This window comes from Cervus canadensis, chromosome 3 (genome assembly GCF_019320065.1).
Source record: "Cervus canadensis isolate Bull #8, Minnesota chromosome 3, ASM1932006v1, whole genome shotgun sequence".
Classification (NCBI taxonomy): Eukaryota; Metazoa; Chordata; class Mammalia; order Artiodactyla; family Cervidae; genus Cervus; species Cervus canadensis.
Genome location: NC_057388.1, coordinates 28,484,529 through 28,508,760, shown reverse-complemented (window position 1 = coordinate 28,508,760; position 24,232 = coordinate 28,484,529). Strand labels below are relative to the sequence as shown.

The window sequence follows — 24,232 nt, the reverse complement described above, 5'->3', positions numbered from 1 at the left end:
AGGTTTGTATGTAAGGGACTTACTGTAATGGGGCCAGATCACTAAGGGTTTTATAAGCATCTGCAGGGTTTCTAGCTTGTGCTCTAAGTGCAGGGGGAAGTCAACAGAGGGATTTTAGGAAAAAAAACATTACTTAATCTGACTTGCAACATATCACACTGGCTGATATATTGAGATCCGATTTGGAAGAGGCAACAAATATAGAAGCAAGGAAACCAGTTATATAGTTTTCACAGTAATTGAAGAGGAAGCTGATGGCTTGGCTCAGGATGGAAGCAGTGAAGGTGGTGAAAAGTGGTCAGATTCTGAATATATTTTAAAGGTTCAGCCCACAGAATTTCCTAGATAGACTGGATGTGGGTGTCAGAAAAAGACTGACATCAAAGTGACTCCAAAGTCTTTTAGCCTGAGCTGACACAAGGATAGACCTACCATTAAACAAATCGGGAACACTTGAGTAGAAGTTTTACGGGGAAGATCAGGAATTCAGTTTGGATGTTCTACATTTGAGACATCTTTCAGACACAGAAGGGAAGATGCCATTGTCTGGCTGCAGATATACATTTGGGAGTTAGTGGGGTCCAGGTGACATTTAAAGCCATGAACCTAGTGAAGAAGCAGCTCAAAGACTGAAGTGTAGGTCATTTCAACATGAAGAGACTGGGGCGGGGGTGTGTGTGTGCTTAGTCGCTCAGTTGTGTCTGATTCTTTGTTGACCCCATGGACTGCAGCCCACCAGGTTCCTCTGTCCACGGGGATTCTCCAGGCAAGAATACCCTCCTCCAGGGGATCTTCCCAACCCAGAGACTGAACCCGGGTCTCCCGCACTGCGGGCGGATTCTTTACCGTCTGAGCCATTGGGGCAGGGTGGGAAAGAAAAAAAATCAAGAAGTCTGAGAAAAACTGACCAGTGGGGTTATGTGGAAAGTGAAGGGAGGGTGATTCAAGAGAATCAAGTATTGATGGGAGGATGGAGTGATCCACTGCATCAAATTCAGTCAAGTACGATGAGAATGAAAAATGAACCACTCAACTTAGCAATGTGAAGGCAAAATCTGATAATAGGCATTTTGGTGGCATGGTGGGGATGAAAGTCTGTCTGGAGTGACTTAGAAATACAGAGGGAGGTTGTGGAGACAGTGAATATCCATTCCTCTTCTGAAGTGATGACTGTAAATGAGAGCAGAGAAATTAAGGAGTAGCTTGAGGGGCAGGGAGAGTTGAGAGAAATGTGCAGATATATTTGTTCTTAATGGGAGAAATAACTACGTGTTTGAGTGCTAGTGGGAATGATGTAGTAATGAATCAGTCCAGACAGTAAAATTGATGATGACAGCAAGGGGAGAATTTGTCTTGAATTGTCCTCAAGGAAAGGAAAGGGGATGGAAACTAGTACATAACCCAAATGGTTGGCCTTGAATAGAAGTATCAGGAGGGAAGATGGTATACTAGTAGAAATGTTAGGAGGTGATAGATGCAGTTGCATTTACACATCATCATATATTAAATATATCAAATATCTCTGCATCCTTAAATGACTCTGATCTCTATTCTAGTTTTCTGTTTCCCTTGAAGACCCACGTTGTTGTAATTACTTTAGCTTTAGAATATATTTTAATATTGTGAAGTCCAAGTGCCCTCTTAATGTTTGATTCCAAAATTACATTGGTGGTATTGAAAATATATTCTTCCAGAACACTTTAGAATCATTGGGTCAAGTTAAAATATAACTCCTTTTGAAATTCTGACTTTGAGTTAAATTTGTTTATTATATTTTGGAGTTTTGATGCATTTAGAATACACAGTCTTCCTTTCTAGGAACACATTAAGGATTGTGGACTTATTTTATAAGAGTTCTCTCTAAGGTTACCTTAAATATGTACACAGGTTGCTAATAAATGATATGCTTAGCTTAGAGATTTTTTAAAAGGACACAAATAGTAGTCATTTGTTGATTGGCTAATTTATAAACTGTCAAAATCCCCAGGATACCCAAGTCAAAATGACAAGCCAGAGACACCCAGGGGAGTAAGGAGCTCTAGCAAATACCCTATATACTGTGGAGCAGGATGAAGAGTTGCTTCTTGGAAAGACAGGATGAGGCAACACTGATGAGAAAAAATTCATCAAAGAAACATTAGCATGAATAAACAATTTCAGCTCCCCTTGAACCCTGGCACATGTTCATAGATGTGATTATCTTTCCACTTTGCTGTGATTGAATCTAGAAGAAGTATAAAATAAGTAGCTCAAATGGCATCACCAACTTGATGGACACGAGTTTGAGCAAGCTCTGGGAGTTGTTGATGGACAGGGAATCATGGCATGCTACAGTCCATGGGGTCACAAAGAGTCGGACATGACTGAACGACTGAACTGAGAAACTAGAAACCTCTATTCTATAGGACAAACAGTTTTTAGGTTTTTATATAGCATTTTCTGCCAGGGGTCTTATAGACAGAAAAGTCTCTTCCAAAGGATGTCATTTATATAACTTGAAATCTCTTTCTTCCTTTAGCATACAGCTCTGCCCAGAGATGAGTGAGAATAAGCTGGTCATGTTTGAGGATCTATTTCTCAGCTGGCCTGGTGCCTGTGTACTCAAGAGACTAGCAGAGAGCATTGGGATGCCTGAAAATAGACATGGAGTCCTGAGAATTGTGGGCCCATAGAGAAACACAGGCCTGTAGTTAAAAATAAGTGTTTTCTTAACATACAGCATCAGAAAATTATTTTTGCTTTAGCTATATGTTTAAAGAGTTTAGACAGTTTGGATAAGCCAATTAATCTTACTCTTCACAACAAAATTTTATCTTCTGGAATTTTAAGTAAATGGGAAAATACAAGTAGATGGGAAACTTCCCAGAAACACACACACTAAATGGTGTGATTTCCTCTTGTTTTTAGATGCTAATTTTTGTCCAACTGTTTTGTGACCCCATGGACTGTGGCCCACCAGGCTCCTCTGTCCATGGGATTTCCCAGGCAAGAATACTGAAGTGGGTTGCCATTTACTCCTCCAGGGATCCTTCTGACCCAGAGATTAAACTCACGTCTCCTGAATTGGAAGACTCAGTCATCAGGGAAGCCCAAATGATGCGATATGAGCAATTAAACATCAAATTTAAAACTTAAATTTGAGACGGCAACTTTTCAATTTAAAAAATGTAAAGTGACTGATAGTATCGATAGCATGAACTTAGGCTGTTACATGATTCAAAGAGCTGGACACGACTGAGCGACTGAACTAAACTGAACTGAAGGGCTAGATATGTAATGAAGAACCTGCTTTAATCAACTGAGATACCGCAGTTCAGTACAGTTGTTCAGTCATGTCTGAAACTTTGCAACCCCATGGACTGCAGCACGCCAGGCATCCCTGTCCATCATCAACTCCCAGAGCTTACACAATCTCATGTCCATTGAGTCGGTGATGCCATCCAACCATCTCATCCTCTGTGGTCCCCTTCTCCTCCTACCTTCAATCTTTCCCAGCATCAGAGTCTTTTCAAATGAGTCAGTTCTTAACATCAGGTGGCCAAAGTATTGGAGTTTCACCTTCAGCATCAGTCCTTCCAATGAATATTCAGGACTGATTTCTTTTAGGATGGACTGGCTGGATCTCCTTGCGGCCCAAGGGACCCTCAAGGGTCTTCTCCAACAGCGCAGTTCAAAAGCATCAATTCTTTGGCACTCAGCTTTCTTTACAGTCCAACTCTCATACATACATGACTACTGGAAAAACCATAGCTGTGACTAGATGGACCTTTGTTGGCAAAGTAATGTGTCTGCTTTTATATGCTGTCTAGGTTGGTCATAACTTTTCTTCCAAGGAACAAGTGTCTTTTAATTTCATGGCAGTAGACACCATCTGCAGTGATTTTGGAGCCCAAAAAATAAAGTCTCACTGTTTCCATTGCTTCCCCATCTATTTCCCACGAAGTGATGGGACCAGATGCCGTGATCATAGTTTTCTGAATGTTGAGTTTTAAGCCAACTCTGTCACTCCCCTCTTTCACTTTCATCAAGAGGCTCTTTAGCTCTTCTTCACTTTTTGCCATAAGGATAGTATCATCTGCATATCTGAGGTTATTGATATTTCTCCCAGCAATCTTGATTCCAGTTTGTGCTTCGTCCAGTCCAGTATTTCTCATGATGCATATAAGTTAAATGAGCAGGGTGACATATACAGCCATGACGTATTCCTCTCCCGATTTGGAAGCAGTCTGTTGTTCCATGTCCAGTTCTAACTGTTGCTTCTTGACCTGCATACAGATTTCTCACGAGGCAGGTCTTGGAGGGCACAAACAAAACCTTGTTTGCACCAGGACCCACGAGAAAGGAGCAGTGACCCCACAAGATACTGACCCAGACTTGCCCTTGAGTGTCCAGGAGTCTCTGGCAGAGGTGTGGGTACAGCAGTGCATGCATGGGACCTTTCGAAGGAAGTGGCCATTATCTTCATAACTTCCACCATGGTTTGGCCTCAGGTCAAATATTAGGGAGGGAAAACAACCCTGCCCATCAACAGAAAATGGGATTAAAGATTTACTGAGAATGGCACCCCCTCCCCCAACAGAGAAACACCCAAGTTCCCCCTCAGTCAATCTCTCCCATCAGGAAGCTTCCGTAAGCCTTTTATCCTTCTCCATCAGAGGGCAGACAGAATGAAAACCACAATCACAGAAAACTAACCAATCTGATCACACGGACCACAGCCTTGTCCAACTCAAGGAAATTATGAGCCATGCTGTGTAGGGCTACACCCAAGACAGACAGGTCATGGTGTAGAGTTCTGACAAAATGTGGTCAACTGGAGAAGGGAATGGCAAACCACTTCAGGATTCTTGCCTTGAGAACCCCATGAACAGTATGAAAAGGCAAAAATACAGGACACTGAAAGATACACTCCCCAGGTCAGTAGGTGCCCAATATGCTACTGGAGAGCAGTGGAGAAATAACTCCAAAAAGGATGAAAAGATGGAGCCAAAGCAAAAACAACAACCAGTTGTGGATGTGACTGGTGATGGAAGTAAAGTCTGATGCTGTAAAAGCAATACTGCATAGGAACCTGGGATGTTAGGTCCATGAATCAAGGCAAATTGGAAGTGGTCAAACAGGAGAAGACTAGAGTGAACATCAAAATTTTAGGAATCAGAAAACTAAAATGGACTGGAATGGTGAATTTAACTCAGATGGCCATTATATCTACTACTTTGGGCAAGAATCCCTTAGAAGAAATGGAGGAGCCATTATAGTCAACAAAAGAGTCTGAAATGCAGTACTTGGGTGCAATCTCAAAAATGACAGAATGATCTCTGTTTCCAAGGCAAACCATTCAATATCACAGTAATCCAAGTCTATGCCACGACCAGTAATGCTGAAAAAACTGAAGTTGAGCGGTTCCATGAAGACCTACAAGACCTTTTAGAACTAACCCTTGCAAAAAGATGTCCTTTTCATTATAGGGGACTGGAATGCAAAAGTAGGAAGTCAAGAAATACCTGGAGTAACAGGCAAATTTGGCCTTGGAATACAGAATGAAGCAGGGCAAAGGCTAATAGAGTTTTGCCAAGAGAACACACTGGTCATAGCAAACACTCTCTTCAACAACACAAGAGAAGACTCTACACATGGACATCAACAGACGGTCAATACAAAAATCAGACTGATTATATTCTTTGCAGCAAAGACAGAAAAGCTCTATACAGCCAGCAAAAATAAGACTGGGAGCTGACTGTGGCTCAGATCATGATCTCCTTATTGCCAAATTCAGACTTAAATTGAAGAAAAGTAGGGAAAACCACTAGACCATTCAGGTACGACCTAAATCAAATCCCTTACGATTATACAGTGGAAGTCAAATAGATTCAAGGGATTTTAGATCTGATAGAGTGTCTGAAGAACTATTGATGGTGGTTTGTGACACTGTACAGGAGGCAGGGATCAAGACCATCCCCAAGAAAATGAAAAGCAAAAAGGCAAAATGGTTGTCTGAGGAGGCCTTACAAATAGCTGTGAATAGAAGAGAAGCGAAAAGCAAAGAAGAAAAGGAAAGATATACCCATTTGAATGCAGAGTTCCAAAGAATAGCAAGGAGTGATAAGAAAGCCTTCCTCAGTGATCAGTGCAAATAAACAGAGGAAACAATAGAATGAGAAAGACTAGAGATCTCTTCAAGAAAATTAGAGATACCAAGGGAACATTTCATGCAAAGATGGGCACAATAAAGGACAGAAATGCTATGGACCTAACAGAAGGAGAAGATATTAAGAAGAGGCAGCAAGAATACACAGAAGAACAACACAAAAAAGATCTTTATGACCCAAATAATCATGATGGTGTGATCACTCACCTAGAGCCAGACATCCTGGAATATGAAGTCAAGTGGGCCTTAGGAAGCATCACTATGAACAAAGCTAGTGGAGGTGATGCAATTCCAGTTGAGCTATTTCAAATCCTAAGAGATGATGCTGTGAAAGTGCTACAATCAATATGCCAGCAAATTTGGAAAACTCAGCAGTCGCCACAGGACTGGAAAAGGTCAGTTTTCATTCTAATCCCAAAGAAAGGCAAGGCCAAAGAATGCTCAAACTACCGCACAATTGCACTCATCTCACACACTAGCAGAGTAATGTCAAAATTCTCCAAGCCAGGCTTCAGCAATACGTGAACTGTGAACTTCCAGATGTTCAAGCTGGATTTAGAAAAGGCAGAGGAACCAGAGATCAAATTGCCAACAATTGCTGGATTATCGAAAAAGCAAGAGAGTTCCAGAAAAACATCTATTTCTGATTTATTGACTATGCCAAAGCCTTTGACTGTGTGGATCACAACAAACTATGGAGATAATACAATGCAGCATAGAAAACAGTGGCCTGGAAAGCAGTGGTCTGGTTTCCTATCTTTTGTGACCTTACCAAGTCATTTAAACTTCCCTGACTCAGTTTCTCCTTTGTACAAGGATAACCTTAAACTAGACGATCTGAAATCTCCCCAATCTATGCTTTCATTTTGCTTATGGGTGAATTTTCAGATTCAAAGTAAGCTCTTTTTATACTTACACACAAAGTGTTATACTTTTCATCTGAAAGTAGTCATTTAAAAAATAATAACCTGTGATATTTGTAACAAAAAAGTTTCACCCTGTATGCACACATGATATTCCAAATTTGATTTCAGTTAACAGTTTTGTTAAAAGCAGTTTTCCAACTATACCCCTATAGGTCATACACATAATTTTTCTGTTTTCCACCTCCCTGTTGAAACTATCGTTAAAACAAGAAAACTGCAACACACAAGAAAGACTTCCTTCAATACTAGAATTTCCAGTCATTTGAGATTACAGAGGTACAAAAATGTCTGGAACACACACTGTTTTTGTTACCGAAATTTCAGTGTGACGCTTCCAAGTGTGGCCCAGGTTAGGGACTGAGCTTACCTTCTCTTGAAGAAAGGGAACCCACATGCAGTCCACCAGTTCCTGGCGATACTGTTGTGTAAAGGAGCCAACATAAGACACATATGCTGCCGTAAGGAGAACATCTCCACAGAGTGTCTTCTCTTGAGCTTCGAAGGATTTAATAGACTGGCCCCAGCGAATCTTCTCTGACTGAAATATATGATGATTCTGATGTAACTGCAAAGTGAGGAGCAACTCAAGAAACATTTAGTGTAATTACTTTATACCTCGGTTTAAGTCTAGGTCACCCTGCACAGCCTTGATAAGGAACAGAACATGACTGGGTGGTGTAACTATGCTGACCATTCATTCATGTAAACCCATTATCATGAAGGCACTCTCGTTCTCTCGTCAGTGAAGTTTATGGTAATACAACATTAGATCTTTAACATCTCCTTTTTGTTGGATGCCCTAACTCTTCAGTTAGGCTTGAGGTTCTTCTTAAAAGGCTGATGGTCACTCTCTTGTCCCTCTACGAGCACAGGACCAAGAGCTGTGGCCAAACCTGAGTGATGTTAGGATTTTTATGGCAGCTTGGCTGTTCACCATCATTTTTGCTTTTCAGCAACGGTACTATACCTCCCTCAGCAAACATCATCTTAAACATACCAGCCATGGGTGGATTATATAAAAAGGAAAGTGACAAACACTAGTTATGTTCATTATTTAAAACATAAAGCTTAAAAGAGCCATCTTACTAGAATTCTATTAATTAAAGAACAGTGCTGGTACTTACTAAATGTGGGTTATTTCTGCAATATAATTACTCAATCAGTGGAAGAGCTTACAGCCCATGTAAAAAGATGGAAACCAGAAGGATGTCACTAGCTTTGAAGACAGTATGCTCAAAGGATGCTATTCAACTCCTTCTATCTACATGACTAGACATTTAAAATCTGATTTCCAAGTTAAGTATGTAGAGCCCTTAATATTGGATTTGAATAAAACTGTAATAAATATCTATGGATTGACTGAACTGCAGGACACTTCACTAATTCATTTGGTTTCAATGCATGCTAAAATTTAATACCACATTCTAAGAATACGTAAATTAATAGGAACTGGAGAAATAAAACCAGCAAAATGTTGGTTAAAACAACGAAGAACCCTGTGGAAGAATTCAGCTTTTTTCATGAAAGAGGGGAGACCACAGAAAGCAAAAATAATTTATGTCAGAGCAAATTGCAATACTAGCTCCCTGCAAGCCATCACAATACCCTCAGCACTGAGGTAATGAAACTAGCAGGTGACAATGGTTATGAAATCTATTTTAAGATAGTCTGCTTTGCTCGATAAAGATCACTCCAAGTTAGCTCTATAATTAAACACTAGGCAACTTCAACTCCCTTGCCTTCTTTATAGAATTCATTAATTTCCTTCCTCAGCTATAGATAATATATCCATTAATTTTGAAGAAGAATCTCTCATTTGCCTTCCCTCTAACTTTGTTGTCTTTGGTTAGTAAATGATAAACAATAAAGGGCACCCACCTCATTCTCCAAAACAGCTTTGAAACTTGAAGATTTACTAAACGCAGACTTATCGGCGATTGAAATCGTCAATAATTTCACTATACCACCCACGCAACATAAATCATTACTGACACTGGCTAACAAGGGTTTAAGAATTGGAACATGTCCTGTAATAAATTTCTAGACAGTTAAAAATCACTATAATTTTATTCTAATGCATTATAGATTGCCTGTAATGTCATCCTGGCTGGGGTGACCCATTTCTAATTTTGAACAGCTGTTAGCTCTGGAGTTAGTTAATGATTAAATATAAATTGCCTGATTTATTAGTCTGAATGGTTGAGACTATAGCTTCCAGGTCAATGCTATATAGACAAAATCATCAGTCTTGGTGTTTTTCAGAAGTTAACTGTCTCCTGTTCTAGTCAGAAAGAATTTATCCTCAAAGGAAAAGGTCTGACATCTTCAATTAATCTTTTAAAAATATACGTATATACATACTTATATGTATTTTTTGTTAGTTAACATTATTCAGCCATTTTTCCTCTCCTTTTCTAAATCATAATCTAAATCATCATGAATAAATAAAGCCTTTGGAAGACATTGCTGTGTGCTAGAGATACAAGGTAGCAAGATACAAGATACAAGGCGGCCTGTTTTTCCCTTGATAAAACTTTCAGACATTCTCTACTTCAAGTAAGTCTAATTAAATGGCACTTCCTCTTTTCCATAGGTCCTTATAAATGATAAACCCTTCACACTGCCCAAATCTTATCACTTCAGATGGAAGCAGGTATAAACTCTACTAGGAGCTTGCATAATTTCTCAACGGATCTAAGAAAAATGAATCTTCAAAGGGCTCCAGAATTTCTTTTCAACACAGGAGTTCTTCCCAAACTCACCCATTCATTCATTCAACAAATATCTATTGGTGCCTCCAGGGACTACTCTATATGTTTGGGATCAAGCAGTGCAGGAAACAAATGAAGTTTCCTTCTTTTGAGAGCTCATAGCCTAGAGTTAGGGGAAAAAGACTGCAAAAAAAGTATATATATTCATGCATGTATACATGTGAGTGTGTCATATGATGATACAGACTATGAAAAAATAGTAAAGCAGAGGAAACAAAAACATCTCTAGAGTGCTATGGCTGATTCTTGATGTTTGACAGAAAACCACAAAATTCTGTAAAGCAATTATCCTTCAATTGAAAAAATAAAGTGGCGAAAAAAAAAGATCTATGGAGTGGTGTGTGCATGCGTGTACTCGTGTGTGTGTGTGTATGTGTATAAGGGGCAAGGCGCATGCTTTTTAACAAAGGGAGGTCAGAGAAAACCATGTAATAAGGAGAACTTCTGGCAGATACCTGAACGAAGTATGGGACCCAGTAATATCAATGTCTGGAAAAGTGTCAGCCACATGGAGGAAAAAGGCAAAGGCCATGGGGTAGGAGAGTGACTGGTAGGGTGAGGAAGAGTGAGCTGCCTGGTGAGGGTGGATCAGGGCAGAAGGTGGCAGAATGGAGGACAGAGGTATCCAGGAGCCAGGTCATGGAGAGTCCTGCAGGCCTGGCAAAACCTCTGGACCATATTTTGAGTGAGACAACTAGTTATTGGAGAATTCTGAGAGAGCGGTAACATGAGTGGACTTAGTTTTTCTAACAACATCACTCAGCGGCTCTAAGGGGTGTGGACCTTGAAGGTAGTGGTGGAGGCTAGGGCGATGCTCCAGGGGGGAGAAGCTGGAGGCCTGGACCAGCGTGGAGAGGTGAAGGTGCTGAAGAGTGCTGGCATTCTGAATGGACTCTGAAGGGCGAGCCAGGATGGTATGCTGCTAGACTGAATATGGGTGTGAGGAAGAAAGCTGTAAGTCAAGGGGGAGTCTAGAGCTTTAGGCCATAACAACTAGAAGAAAAGACCAGCAGTTATTGAGACTGAACAGAGACAGTGGATCTAGCAGAATGAAGAGTGAGTTTGCATATAATAAACTATGCGTTTCAGAGGGATAATGGGTTTAAATTTGTATTAAATTTAAATTAGATTGTTAAAAGTCTACTTATAAGAAATCAGGCCAGCCTCAGCCATCCTAACTTACATTTCTCCCTCCTTTCTTGGTGAGAGAACTCTGATTCTGAAAAGACTGTTACTGTGTCCAGTATCCTGGGATGAACTGGCTAAGTCAATTATGATCACCCCATTTCCCACGTTCCCTGCCTTCTTTACATCTATCTGTGGTCACTCTGGTTCTGGCTAAACAAATAAGTGCTTTAGGCAAGTCTGCTTAAGGGGTTGCCTTAAGCAGAAAACTTGTTTTTGTTATAAAAGGAGAAAAACCTAGCTGCTACAGATTCTTCTCTCCTGCCTGAACCTGAAGGAGTAGCATCCATCTGGCACATGGCTGTAAAATGTATGAGGGTGAACAGACACGTGCTCTGACAGCAGCAGAAGGCAGCAGACAAGTCAGGGGTCTGATCACTCATTCCCTGAAACGACACTGATAATGGCCTACCTCTGCAATTTTTTTTTTAATATGTGAAAAATAAACTCCCTTTTGTTTAAGTCACTGTGAAATAACTTTTCTATCACCTTCAGCTAAATGCATGTCTAGTAGTGCAATTCTATATTTTTAGGTAGCACTTAAAAACAAGAGTTTTGAGATTCACATATCATGAAATTCACCAAGTCTTCAGTTGAGTGAGTTTTAATATATTCACAGATTCGTGCCATCATCCCCAATAATTTTAGAAGGTTTCTCTCATACAATAGAGAAACTCATACCCATCAGCAGGCACTCCCAAGTTCCTGCCCCCTTGTCCAATATAAATGATTCTTATTCCCCTTTTTGTTGTTGAGTCCATGTTTAGTCAGTCATTGTTGAGAGGAAATAAGGATAAAATCTCCAAAAGCCGATTCTTAATATTTTGGTTAGAATTTTGGAAGAAAAGGTTAACTCACCTCAAGTTCCCTCACAAGTCTGTTCGCTAGTTCAATAGTTTTGTTGGTTTGGTTCACCTCTTCTTGACAGCGAACTTTCTCAGCTATTGCCTTTTCAAACGAATCTGTGAGTCTGCTCAGATTTCTATCCAAATCCTTAAAAAAAAAAAAAAAAAAGTCAAATTAACTTCTGCATTTTTAGGTAAAATGCAAACATTACAATCATCTTAAAACACCTGTTACCTTAAGGTAAATGAAACAAACTTCCTTCCCTCCTTTGCCCCTTGAGCACACGTATGTTTTGGGAGAAGATAAGAGGTTGGTGATAATAAATGCATCAGGGCAACCATGCAGTCTTCCTCTTTTCCTTCCACACTGGGCAGAGTGCAGACAGCTACCTGGGCAAGTGGACGTGCCCTGCTGACTCAAATACACTCTTGAGCGCCCAGTCCCCTCACTCATGCCTAAGCCTCAGCTTCCCTATATTAATGAAGAATGTCATCTTTCTCTCTGCTGACTTCTCTTTCCACTTCTCGTGCTCCACAATTCAGGCAATGAAGAGTGTTAATTATTGAGCCCCTTTAGATCTCAACACCCTGGCCTGGCTGGCCAACCAATTTTCTCTTCTGGAAACCTGGGATTGCAAAGTTGAGGTATGTCACTGTCTTCAGCATTATAAGATCTGGGAAGATGTGCATATGTGGGAGGGCTTCATTTAGAGAGGGACCATCTTTCACCAGGGACACAGGAAAGCAGGAGAAACCAGTCCAGAGAAAGAGAAAGAAGGAAAAGGTAGCAAGGGGAGAAGTCACATGGCCCTAAACACGTTTGACAGCTTCCCACTTCCTGGATCTTGTTCCTCCAGGGACCAAGTCACACAGTTTTTTTTTCCCTCAGAATGCCATGAGTATTCCTGGTCTCCGTTTTGGCTTAAGGTTTCCTAAGTGGGTTTCTATTTGTACAGCTAAAGGAGCCTTGACTAAGGGAGAAAATACTTGGGAGACTCATTATAGCATCTTGCTACCTGCAAGTTCTAACAATCCTAAATGAGATTTTTAACACTGTGCTTATAAATACGTGCAAAATTCCAAGAGACTTTAATAATCAAATTTGTAGAACATACCCTATTTATAGAGACTGTCAATATTTGTCTATAACCCAATTATTACATTATAATTTTAATTTATATCATTGAAGTCGTACTTCTTTAAAAAAAGTATATGTCATATTTAAGATTTACATATGAAACAATGTCAAATTTGTGACAAACGGTGGAGATATCATGCATCTTCAGTTAGAAATCAGGTCAAAATAAATAATATCTAGAGGTATATTTTATTAAAAATATTTATGGTTTTATAGGGCTTCCAAGGTGGCACAGTGGGTTCCCTGACAGCTCAGTTGGTAAAGAATCCCTCTGCAATGCAGGAGACCCTGATTCGATTCCTAGATCGAGAAGATCCACTGGAGTAGGGATAGGCTACCCACTCCAGTATTCTTGGGCTTCCGTTGTGGCTCAGCTGGTAAAGAATCCAACTGCAATGCGGGAGACCTGGGTTTGATCCCTGGGTTGGGAAGATCCCCTAGAGAAGGGAAAGGCCACCCACTCCAGTATTCTGGCCTAGAGAATTCCATGGACTGTATAGTCCATGGGGTTGCAAAGAGTCTGACACAACTGAGCAACTTTCACTTTCAGGGGGCACAGTGGTAAAGAACCCTCCTGTCAATGCAGGAGACACAAGAGGCGCAGGTCCAATCTCTGGGTCAGGAAGATCCCCTGGAGCAGGAAATGGTAACCCACTCTAGTATTCTTGCCAGTAAAATCCTATGGACAGAGGAGGCTGGCAGGCTACATTCCATGGGGTTACAAGAGTTGGACATGACTGAGTGTGTGAACATAAATACAAAAACACACACAGAGTACATGCTTTTATAAAATACAGAAGCTGACTTAGCTCTGGTATCAGACACCTGAGTTCATGTCTGGATTCTGCTACCAGCTAAGCAGCCTCAAGGTGGACTGTGTACTTAAGCTCTCTATGCCTCAGTTTCATTAGTTGGACACAAATGAAGCAACTTAGCATGCATGCATGCATCATCTGAAAAATGAAATAATGTCACCCATTTCATAGGGTTGACCTAGGTATATATAGACCTAACAGAAGCAGAAGAGACTAAGAAGAGATGGCAGAAATACACAGAAGAACTATACAAAAAAGGTCTTAATGACCCGGATAACCATGATGGTGTGGTCACTCACCTAGAGCCAGACATCCTGGCGTGCAAAGCCAAGTGGGCCTTAGGAAGCATTACTACAGACAAAGCTAATGGAGTTCATGGAATTTCAGCTGGGCTATTTAAAACCCTAAAAGATGATGCTGTTAATTTGGAAAATTCAGCAGTGGCCACAGCCCTGGAAGAGGTCAGTTTTCATTCCAAGCCCAAAGAAGGTCAATGCCAAAGAATGTTCAAACGACTGCACAATTGCACTCATTTCACATGTTGGCAAGGTAATGCTGAAAATCCTTCAAACTAGGCTTCAACAGTTATGTGAACCAAGAACTTTCAGATGTACAAGCTGGATTTAGAAAAGGCAGAGAAACCAGAGATCAAATTGCCAACATCCATTGGATTACAGAAAAAGCAAGGTAATTCCAGAAAAACATCTACTTCTGCTTTATTGACTATGCTAAAGCCTTAGACTGTGTAGATCACAACAAACTGGGAAATTCTTAAAGAGATGGGAATACCAGACTACCTAACCTGCCTCCTGAGAAACTTCTATGCAGGTCAAGAAGCAACTGAATGTGTAACAACGGACTGGTTCAAAATTGGGAAAGGAGTGTGTCAAGGCTGTATATTGTCATTCTCATTCTTTAATGTAAATGCAGAGTACATCATGCAAAATGCTGGGGTGGATGAAGCACAAGCTGAAATCAAGATTGCCAGGAGAAATATCAGTAACCTCAGATGTGCAGATGACACCACTCTTATAGCACAAAGTGAAGAGGAACTAAAGAGCCTCCTGATGAAAGTGAAAGACGAGAGTGAAAACGCTGGCTTAAAACTCTGCATTCGGAGGAATCAACCTGCCTGACTTCAGACTCTACTACAAAGCCACAGTCATCAAGACAGTATGGTACTGGCACAAAGACAGAAATATAGATCAACGGAACAGAACAGAAAGCCCAGAGATAAATCCACGAACCTATGGACACCTTATCTTCAACAAAGGAGGCAAGAATATAATGGAAAAAAGACAACCTCTTTAACTGGGTGCTGGGAAAACTGGTCAACCACTTGTAAAAGAATGAAACTAGAACACTTTCTAACACCATACACAAAAATAAACTCAAAATGGATTAAAGATATAAATGTAAGACCAGAAACTATAAAACTCCTAGAGGAGAACATAGGCAAAACACTCTCCGACATAAATCACAGCAGATCCTCTATGACCCACCTCCCAGAATATTGGAAATAAAAGCAAAAATAAACAAATGGGACCTAATGAAACTTAAAAGCTTTTGCACAACAAAGGAAACTATAGGCAAGGTGAAAAGACAGCCCTCAGATTGGGAGAAAATAATAGCAAATGAAGAAACAGACAAAGGATTAATCTCAAAAATATACAAGCAACTCCTGAAGCTCAATTCCAGAAAAATAAATGACCCAATCAAAAAATGGGCCAAAGAACTAAACAGACATTTCTCCAAAGAAGACATACAGATGGCTAACAAACACATGAAAAGATGCTCAACATCACTCATTATCAGAGAAATGCAAATCAAAACCACAATGAGGTACCATTACACGCCAGTCAGGATGGCTGCTATCCAAAAGTCTACAAGCAATAAATGCTGGAGAGGGTGTGGAGAAAAGGGAACCCTCTTACACTGTTGGTGGGAATGCAAACTAGTACAGCCACTATGGAGAACAGTGTGGAGATTCCTTAAAAAACTGGAAATAGAACTGCCATATGACCCAGCAATACCACTTCTGGGCTTACACACTGAGGAAACCAGATCTGAAAGAGACACGTGCACCCCAATGTTCATCGCAGCACTGTTTATAATAGCCAGGACATGAAAGCAACCTAGATGCCCATCAGCAGACTAATGGATAAGGAAGCTGTGGTACATATACACCATGGAATATTACTCAGCCATTAAAAAGAATTCATTTGAATCAGTTCTAATGAGATGGATGAAACTGGAACCCATCATACAGAGTGAAGTAAGCCAGAACGATAAAGACCAATACAGTATACTAGCGCATATATATGGAATTTAGAAAGATGGTAACGATAACCCTATATGCAAAACAGAAAAAGAGACACAGATGTACAGAACAGAATTTTGGATTCTGTGGGAGAAGGCGAGGGTGGGATATTTCGAGAGAACAGCATCGAAACATGTATATTATCTAGGGTGAAACAGATCACCAGCCCAGGCTGGATGCATGAGACAAGTGCTTGGACCTGGTGCACTGGGAAGACCCAGAGGAATTGGGTGGAGAGGGAGGTGGGAGGGGGGATCGGGATGGGGAACACATGTAACTCCATGGCTGATTCATGTCAATGTATGACAAAAACCACTACTATATTGTAAAGTAATTAGCCTCCAACTAATAAAAATAAATGGAAAAAAAAAGAAAACTTAAAAAATATATATATATACCAAAAAAAAACCCCCAAAACTCTGCATTCAAGAAACTAAGATCATGGCATCCAGTGCCATCACTTCATGGCAAATAGAAGGGAAAACCATGGAAAGAGTGATAGACTTTATTTTCCTGGGCTCCAAAATCACCGTGGATGGTGACTGCAGCCATGAAATTAAAAGATGCTTGCTCCTTGGAAGAAAAGCTATGACAAACCTAGACACCCTAATAAAAAGCAGAGATATTACATTGCTGATGAAGTTAAAACTATGGTTTGTAGTCAAAGCTGTGGTTTCTCCAGTAGTCATGTATGGATGTGAGAGTTGGACCATAAAGAAAGCTGAGCACTGAAGAATTGGTGCTTTCAAACTGTGGTGCTGGAGAAGACTCTTGAGAGTCCCCTGGACTGCGAGGAGATCAAACCAGTCAATCCTAAAGAAAATAAACCCTGAATATCCATTGGAAGGACTGATGCTGAAGCTCCAATACTTTGCCACCTGATGGAAAGAGCCAACTCATTGGAAAAGACTCAAAGCTGAGAAAGATTGAGGGCAGGAGGAGCAGGGGGCAACAGAGGCGACGAGCTGGTTGGATGGCATCACTGACTCAATAGACGTGAGTTTAAACAAACTCCAGGATACAGTGAAGGATAGGGAAGCCTGGTGTGCTGTAGTCCATGGGGTCACAGAGTCAGACAGGACTGAGCGACTCATCAACAATTCACATACCTAAGGTATAAGCTGATATACCGTTTCCTTTTGTAAAGCTGGGTTGGGGACTGGGTATTGGGAGACCATGGGCTCCTGCACTTGTTTCTCTGCCTCTCGTGAAGAGGTACTGACAGCTCTTGCTCTGGACTATCTTCCGCAAGGTATATGCAGAGCAAATAGGCTTCAGAAATAGAGCCAGTGTTTCTCTCAGGGCATAGGACAGAAGTACTCCTGTGCCAGAGTACTAAAGATGTGTTTCTCTGTGGGACAAAAGTTGGGCAGATTTACTCGCAGCTTTCTTTATAGGGGGTGTTTCCTAAGCTTGTGATACCTCAGCTATGACACAAACCCACTGTGAACTGCCTCAGCTGACCCACTGTGCGTCACGGCCATGGGGGCTGGGGGAGCTGAGGCCCACACGAGGCTCACACTGCTCGCTGTGCTGTGGGTAATGCAGCCCTCTGCTCTCTGACCCACTCAGCCCATATCCCTCCATCTTCTGCCCAGCATCTGTGAAACAGCGGTGGGTAACCTGTCAGCCTGTGAGTAGGGTAGAATCTTGGTTGCTTCACAGTTCTGGACAGGCCCTGGCCTCTCAGGTTCTAGAAATAAATGGGAGGTGGGGGGAGGACTTAGTCCGAAGACCCCAGCCCACCAGACACCCTAAAACCAGTGTTCTCCAGCTGAAGTGTGCACCAGAACCACCTGGAGAGTTTGATCAAATCCACAATTCCTGGATTCCCTGCCAGGGTTGCTCATTCAGTGAATCTGACAGTCTGGATCTCTAATGAGTTCCCAGGTGACACTGATGCTTCTGTGGTCGAGAGAACGCACTCTGAGAATCACTACCCTAAAGAGACAAATCTGCACATTTTCATGGTCATCCTTAGATCCTGTATGTGTCAAAGACAAGATGGCCTAAGCAGGTTTATTTTGTTTTGTTTTTTTCCCCACTCAGCCTTCAATATGAGGCCATCTTTTAGTCTGAAACTAGAGATAAAAACTTTGAAAGAATATACAAAGTCTAATACTAGTTAATGAATGAATTTCCTAAATGATGGTAGACACAGCCCTGCTTTTCTAGGTGAGAAGGCAACAGAAGGCATAGATAAGGAGGAGGGAAAGGCCATGAGAGAGAAGGAAACAGAGGCTGAAGGAGATGAAAGCAAAGCTAGCAAAAATTATCATGACAAACCTTGGGCTCAAACCTTGGGCTCAAACCTTGACTTGACTATGTACCAACAGACAGAAACTATGCAGAGTTTGACTTTGTGGCCGGACCAGTCTTCATAGCAAATTGTTTTTTACTTCAAATTTCCAACAAAGGATATTCTCCCATATAACCACCATATAACCATAATTCACCTCCTCAGAGACCCATGGTAGGATTTCCTCCAAGATGGGAGCATGCTCCTTCAGGTCTCCCCTCAACTCTTTCTGCTCCTAGAGACCATCTCTAGCCAAACTAAGCTAAAGAGAATCTCCTGAAAATGGGAGAGCTCTTTCAATGAAAGGAAAGGCACAGAATCACACACAGGCTCCTAGGAGCTCCAGAGAGACTTGGGGGCAGGAACGAAATACTTGAAAGCTTCCTCTGGACACTGTCCTACCATACATGAACTTTATTTTCAGTCTCATTCTCTGGCTACTGATTTGATTCTAGAGATTGGGGGAGTGAAACTGGCAAAGCTTGGATCACATAACCAGGCTTCAGCTAGGACAGAAAAAGGTACCCATGATCGAAGTCCTACCTGAGTGTATCCAATGGGGAAAGGTAATTTTCCAAAGATAAACCAGTCTGTTGCCACCCAAAGAAGGTAGGTTGGATGCTGGTAGCCAAAATACATCACAGATGCCCCCCCTTGAGAGTTGGCTGTTATTCATGAAGTGACAGCTAAGAAACTGAAGCGCTGAGGATTTCCCTCGGTGGCCAGGGTTACCCAGCCTTGCCACTCTGACTGTACCACTCCATGCTACCACGTCAGCACCTCCAACTCATCATCTCTAGTCTGCATGTGCCCCTCCCCCCACCATGTCATCAGCAGCCTTGAATCCATGGACTTGTCAAGTCTACCAAGTGCTTCTTCTTGTCTCCACTGTAGCTGTCCCTGCCTTAGCTGAGGCCCTCGGAGGACCCACAGTGGCACTTCTAACTTGTCTTTCTGCAGTTAGCCTCTTCTCTTCCTCCAGCTTCCATTCAGTTGATGAAAAGTGACCATGCCATTAACCTATTAAAATCTTTCAAAGGCTCAATACCAAGGTCAGATAAGATTTAAATTCTGCAGCATGAAAGGCAGAGAAGGCTTTTGCTCAACTTTTGCAACTTCATCTTTCATTCCTCCTTATTATTCCTAACCATCCCCCAGACACTCATGTTAGGGTTCTGGCCTACTAGGACTCATGAAGTCTACCAACTGCTTCTTCCCTCTTTTCTTCACTTTTTTTTTAAATCACAAACACCTTTCCTGATTTTGTTATCCTTGGTGACTCACAAGTAATTTTTGCAGCTCATATCAAATACACCTTCATTATGAAACTTTCCCTAATTTCTCTAGGCTCTTTTTTGGCGCTCCTATTGCATTCTGGATATAGTCACACATATACTTGTAGCACCAAATGACAATGATCTGTTATGTACTTGTAGAGATAGTCAAGGTGATAATATTTGCAGTTAGCATTTTCTAATCACATACTATATGCCAAGCACCATGCTAAATTCTCATTATGAATTACTCTCATTTTATCTTCATGATCTACCTAAGAAGTAAATGCTATTACAGTACCAATTTATCAGATGAGAAAAAAGAGGCTCAGAGAGGTTAACTAACATGTGCTGGGTGAAACAGTAAATAGTGGAGTCTGGATGTAAACCCAGACACTTTGGTTCCAGAATCCTTGCTTTAAATCCCTGAACGCTATCCTCGTTCTACTGCCAGACCATGAAAGTTTCTTAAGTGCAGAAATCATGAAAGTCCCCCTTCCAGCTCGGTGTCCAGCATCCAGCAGGCGAGGAGTGTCTATTGAAGAAGAATATAAATGAATATACTCATGAAAGGTCCAATTCCTTCCTGAGCGGTAGGTCTCAGAGATGGCCCTGTCTGAAGGTGGGATCCTAAGGGCGGGGCGGGGTTCCACCACTTAGGAACTTCTTCTGTGCTGGAGCCTGTACTTACCGCTAGCTTTTTCCTGATAGCCTCCAATTTCTCAGTAGCTGCAGCCAGTTCTAAGTTTGCTTGGGCTAATGCTTGGCGTTTGGGCTCCACGTCACAGTAGACCTGAAAAGCCACATAAGGGTTATTTCACAAGGCAATGAAGATGCAAACAGGGCAAGTAATCAGTCTTCTATTTCCTGGAAGCTTTACAATTAAAATCTCTAATTCACCTAGAAATTTGGTGTTTACTTTTAGTCATGGTAACACCTAATGGCAGAACAAAAATTCATATAGCCTTCCAAATTTTCTCTGCTTGTCCATTACTCACTCATTTGTTATGGACATTAGAGTGATAAGCACTAGCATAAAATGCTACACAGGCCACATATCATTATGATATAAAATTAATTTTTCATAAAATTTGGAGACAACCCTCATTATCACCAGAAATTGTCGAGTATAGCAACTACAGCTAAAGGTGGGATCATGTCTAGCCTTAAAGGCAGAAAATTGGTGTGGAGAAATTCTCTGAACCCAGAAAGAAACATGAGAGATAACCCTCACACAGTATAACGTTAACCACACTAACACTTTTTTTTTTTTTTTCTCTAAGTTCCTGGCCAACTTAAAGGTTATCTGAATGGGTGATTTAAGCATTTGAGTGGATCAAATATTCTGTTGGGCAGGGAGAAAGGAAATTAAATTTTCTATGTCATAGCAAAACAACAGAGAACACAGCAATGGTCCAGTGCTGGGCTTGTCTTTCCACTGAGGGTGTGAGGCCAGCGCAGCAGTGAGGTGTGCTATTATGGAGCGAGGCCGCCCATCAGCCGTGATCTGCCTGCAGTCTGGCCTGATACAGGTTTCCACTAAAGAGAGACGGACAGGGTCCTATTCCCGTGGGTCCTTCCCAGAGTGAAGGACATACCCTAGTTTTCTGAAAATCGTTCTGGGAAAGACAGTGGCATCTCCTCAGCAATTCTACCTTTGAATATAACACACAAGACTTAAAGACAGAAATGAGTCAGTTCTTCCTGGCAAAGGGCCATGCATGTTCCCTTTTCACATCCAGTCCTTCGCTAAGTGTTTGGGACACAACTGGCAAGACAAGTACTTGATAAATAAATGATTAACTGAAATGATCATCTATCTCTATTTGGCCCAAAAGTACAAACTTTAGAATAGACCGCATACAGTCAAAAACACATTTGTCATTAAAATATGAAAGTCCTCCAAAGGTTATTTCTCATCTCATTAAGTCTACTTGTAGCTGGTGTAAATTTCTGCTTTGAGAGCAGGGATGAAATTTAATTAAACATGAAGTCAGATTTGCAGTTGTTTCAAGTCAACAACTGAAATATTTCAATATAAATAAATATAATTACTCTACCCAAATGTTTTTATCTAATCAAATCAAATTTAATTGCTGCTATTTGATCTAAAGAAGTTACTCTACCCTAAAAAAGCATGGCTTCCAACATTTCAGCTATCCTCCTTTAGAGAATTACGATTAATCTGATGGTTTCATGTCTTATTCTTTGAACTTTATCTTATAATTAAATATCAAATTATTTTACATTTTTTGCTGGCCTAGAAATTAATATATATATGATGCTTCCTGAATAACACCCATAAACCATCTGGTCAGGCCTGATACACCTCGTAGAATTTCATGATGTTGATGACCCAGGCGCAGAGACCAGCTGCTGCAAAAGATTTGGTCCGAATCAGGTTTGGGTTGAACTCGGGGTCTTTCAAATACTGTTCCTTCACCACTTTTAGACAATTCTCTGGAATGTGCTCTTTGTCATAGTTAATTAACGCTTGCAGAAAATCATCCACCTGTAAAGCAAAAAAGACTTACTGCAATGAGCCATTTGTGCTGCAGAGAAAATTCCAAGATCAAAAGTTAAAATCAGCTTTTAGGATTCACATCACAAAGGCAAAATTGGCAAGCTGCATTTATCCCACTGTTTGACTTTTTCAGTCTTTACAGTCTAAAGCTAGAATTAGCAATGGACACTTTTAAAATCCCTTCTATCCCAGGGTAAAATATTCAGTCTTTGCACAGGAGGCATTCACATTTTGAAGAAAAGAAAGGCAGAAAAGAAAAAGGAAAGCACATACCCCAAAGCCCCTTTGCTTCACCTTCTTGTGCATTAGTAACATTTTCCAACAGAAGAAACCCATGTAATTTTCTCCCTCCTACACTTAACTGCTTTCGTAATTTTGAAAATAATTAGCAACCTTCCAACTGCTGCTGGTGCTGCTCTAGGTGTGCTCCAACCCCACGCTAATCTCCAACCTGGCAAACAAAAGTTCTAGGTCCAGAGGACGCACAGCAGATGACTCTCAGCAAATCTGAAGATGATTTCTTTTGAATAGTTAGGGATTTTATAGCTGCTTCTTTCTCCTCAAACTGTATGTACTTTAAGAAAATTTATTTTACTGAAGTATAGTTGGTTCACAATGTTGGGTTAATTTCTGATGTAGAGCACAGAGATTCAATTATACATATATAGAGAATATATATATACACACAGACATACACATTCTTTTCATATGGTCTATCAGAGGATATTGAATATAGTTCCCTGTGCTATACAACAGGACCCTGTTGTTTATCCATTCTGCATAAAATAGTTTGCATCTGCTAATCCCAAATTCCCAGTCCCTGCTGACAATATAACCACAGAACTGAACACAGAAATCATCAGAATTTTCACGCTGCCAGGCTGATACCTTTCCCATGAAGACTCTAGCTGCTTTCCAACTCCGGTCTTTCGGCACTCTGCCCCGGGGAGCCAGAAGGACCATCACAGCCGCAGTAACGTTGGTAACTGCATTTGGAGGGTTGGGAAAGGCTTTCAGCTCAGTGAGATTGACCTGAAGGAAAGCACACACACTCTCAAGACAGGGCGCTCTGCTCTCTCAAGACCGCTGTTGGGTCATTAAGCTGGTCTTCAGTGGCTAGTCTTTTCCACCCGCTCCTTTTCATACCGGTCTCGGTTTGGCAGTTTTTGCAGCCCTCCCAGAGATCCCACTGTGGGACACCAGTAGGTCCAGGTCTTTCTGGCACTCTTCTGATACTTTGGAAACATCACTGCCTTTTTGGGTTCCAAGTAAATTTATCTTCCTGATGTACCAGTCCTGCAGAATCTTGCACACTGAGGCCACAGAATTTCATAAACGTATAGGTTTTAGGGTATTTAAGGGTTCATCCAACCTATGTAGTATATTTGTCTTTGAATCAGGCCTTCCAGAAACAGGGAATTCCCTGGTGGTGCAGTGGTAAAGAATCTGCCTGCCAATTCAAGAGACACGGGTTTGATCCCTGGGTAGGGAAGATACCCTGGAGAACGAAATGGCAACCCACTCCAGTATTCTTGCCTGGAGAATCCCATGGACAGAATAGCCTGGTGGGCTATAGTCCACGGGGTCACAGTCAGACACAACTTAGCGACTAAATAACAGCAATAACTCAGAAACAGAGTCCCTTAGTTCAGAGCCTTTTAGTTTTGTTTTTTCTGCTTTATATGCACAAGAAACATCTTCTATTACACTATAATGACTCAACCAGGAAGATGCCCACAGAGGCTGAACCTCCTTTCTACATTCCTCCTTAGTCTCTGAAGGTCAGAATCTTAATTTACTCAAGAGATGGTATTAATGTAATACGTTACAAGTACCAGGAAAATACTTTGGAGTAAGAATTAATGTCTGTAAGAAGTATATGTAGGTTCACAATACTTGCTTTTTGTGTGTGTTTTTTTTTAAGGATTTTCTATGAAATTTCCTGAATAGTATTATATACTCTTACCTATAAAATCTCATCAAATGT

The 24,232-nt window shown here is 41.1% G+C and overlaps 1 protein-coding gene across 1 annotated transcript in view; it reads right to left on the bottom strand.

Moving 5' to 3' along the window:
- The window catches only part of DNAH11 (dynein axonemal heavy chain 11), a 385,020-nt gene that overhangs the window by 96,491 nt on the left and 264,297 nt on the right, over nucleotides 1-24,232 (bottom strand). Inside the window, exons 59-63 of the mRNA XM_043462325.1 lie at nucleotides 23,134-23,277; nucleotides 22,051-22,233; nucleotides 20,413-20,514; nucleotides 11,889-12,023; nucleotides 7,442-7,612 (exon numbers count right to left, since the gene is read on the bottom strand). Coding sequence (XP_043318260.1) covers nucleotides 7,442-7,612; nucleotides 11,889-12,023; nucleotides 20,413-20,514; nucleotides 22,051-22,233; nucleotides 23,134-23,277 — 735 coding nt within the window. The remainder of the gene's footprint in view (nucleotides 1-7,441; nucleotides 7,613-11,888; nucleotides 12,024-20,412; nucleotides 20,515-22,050; nucleotides 22,234-23,133; nucleotides 23,278-24,232) is intronic.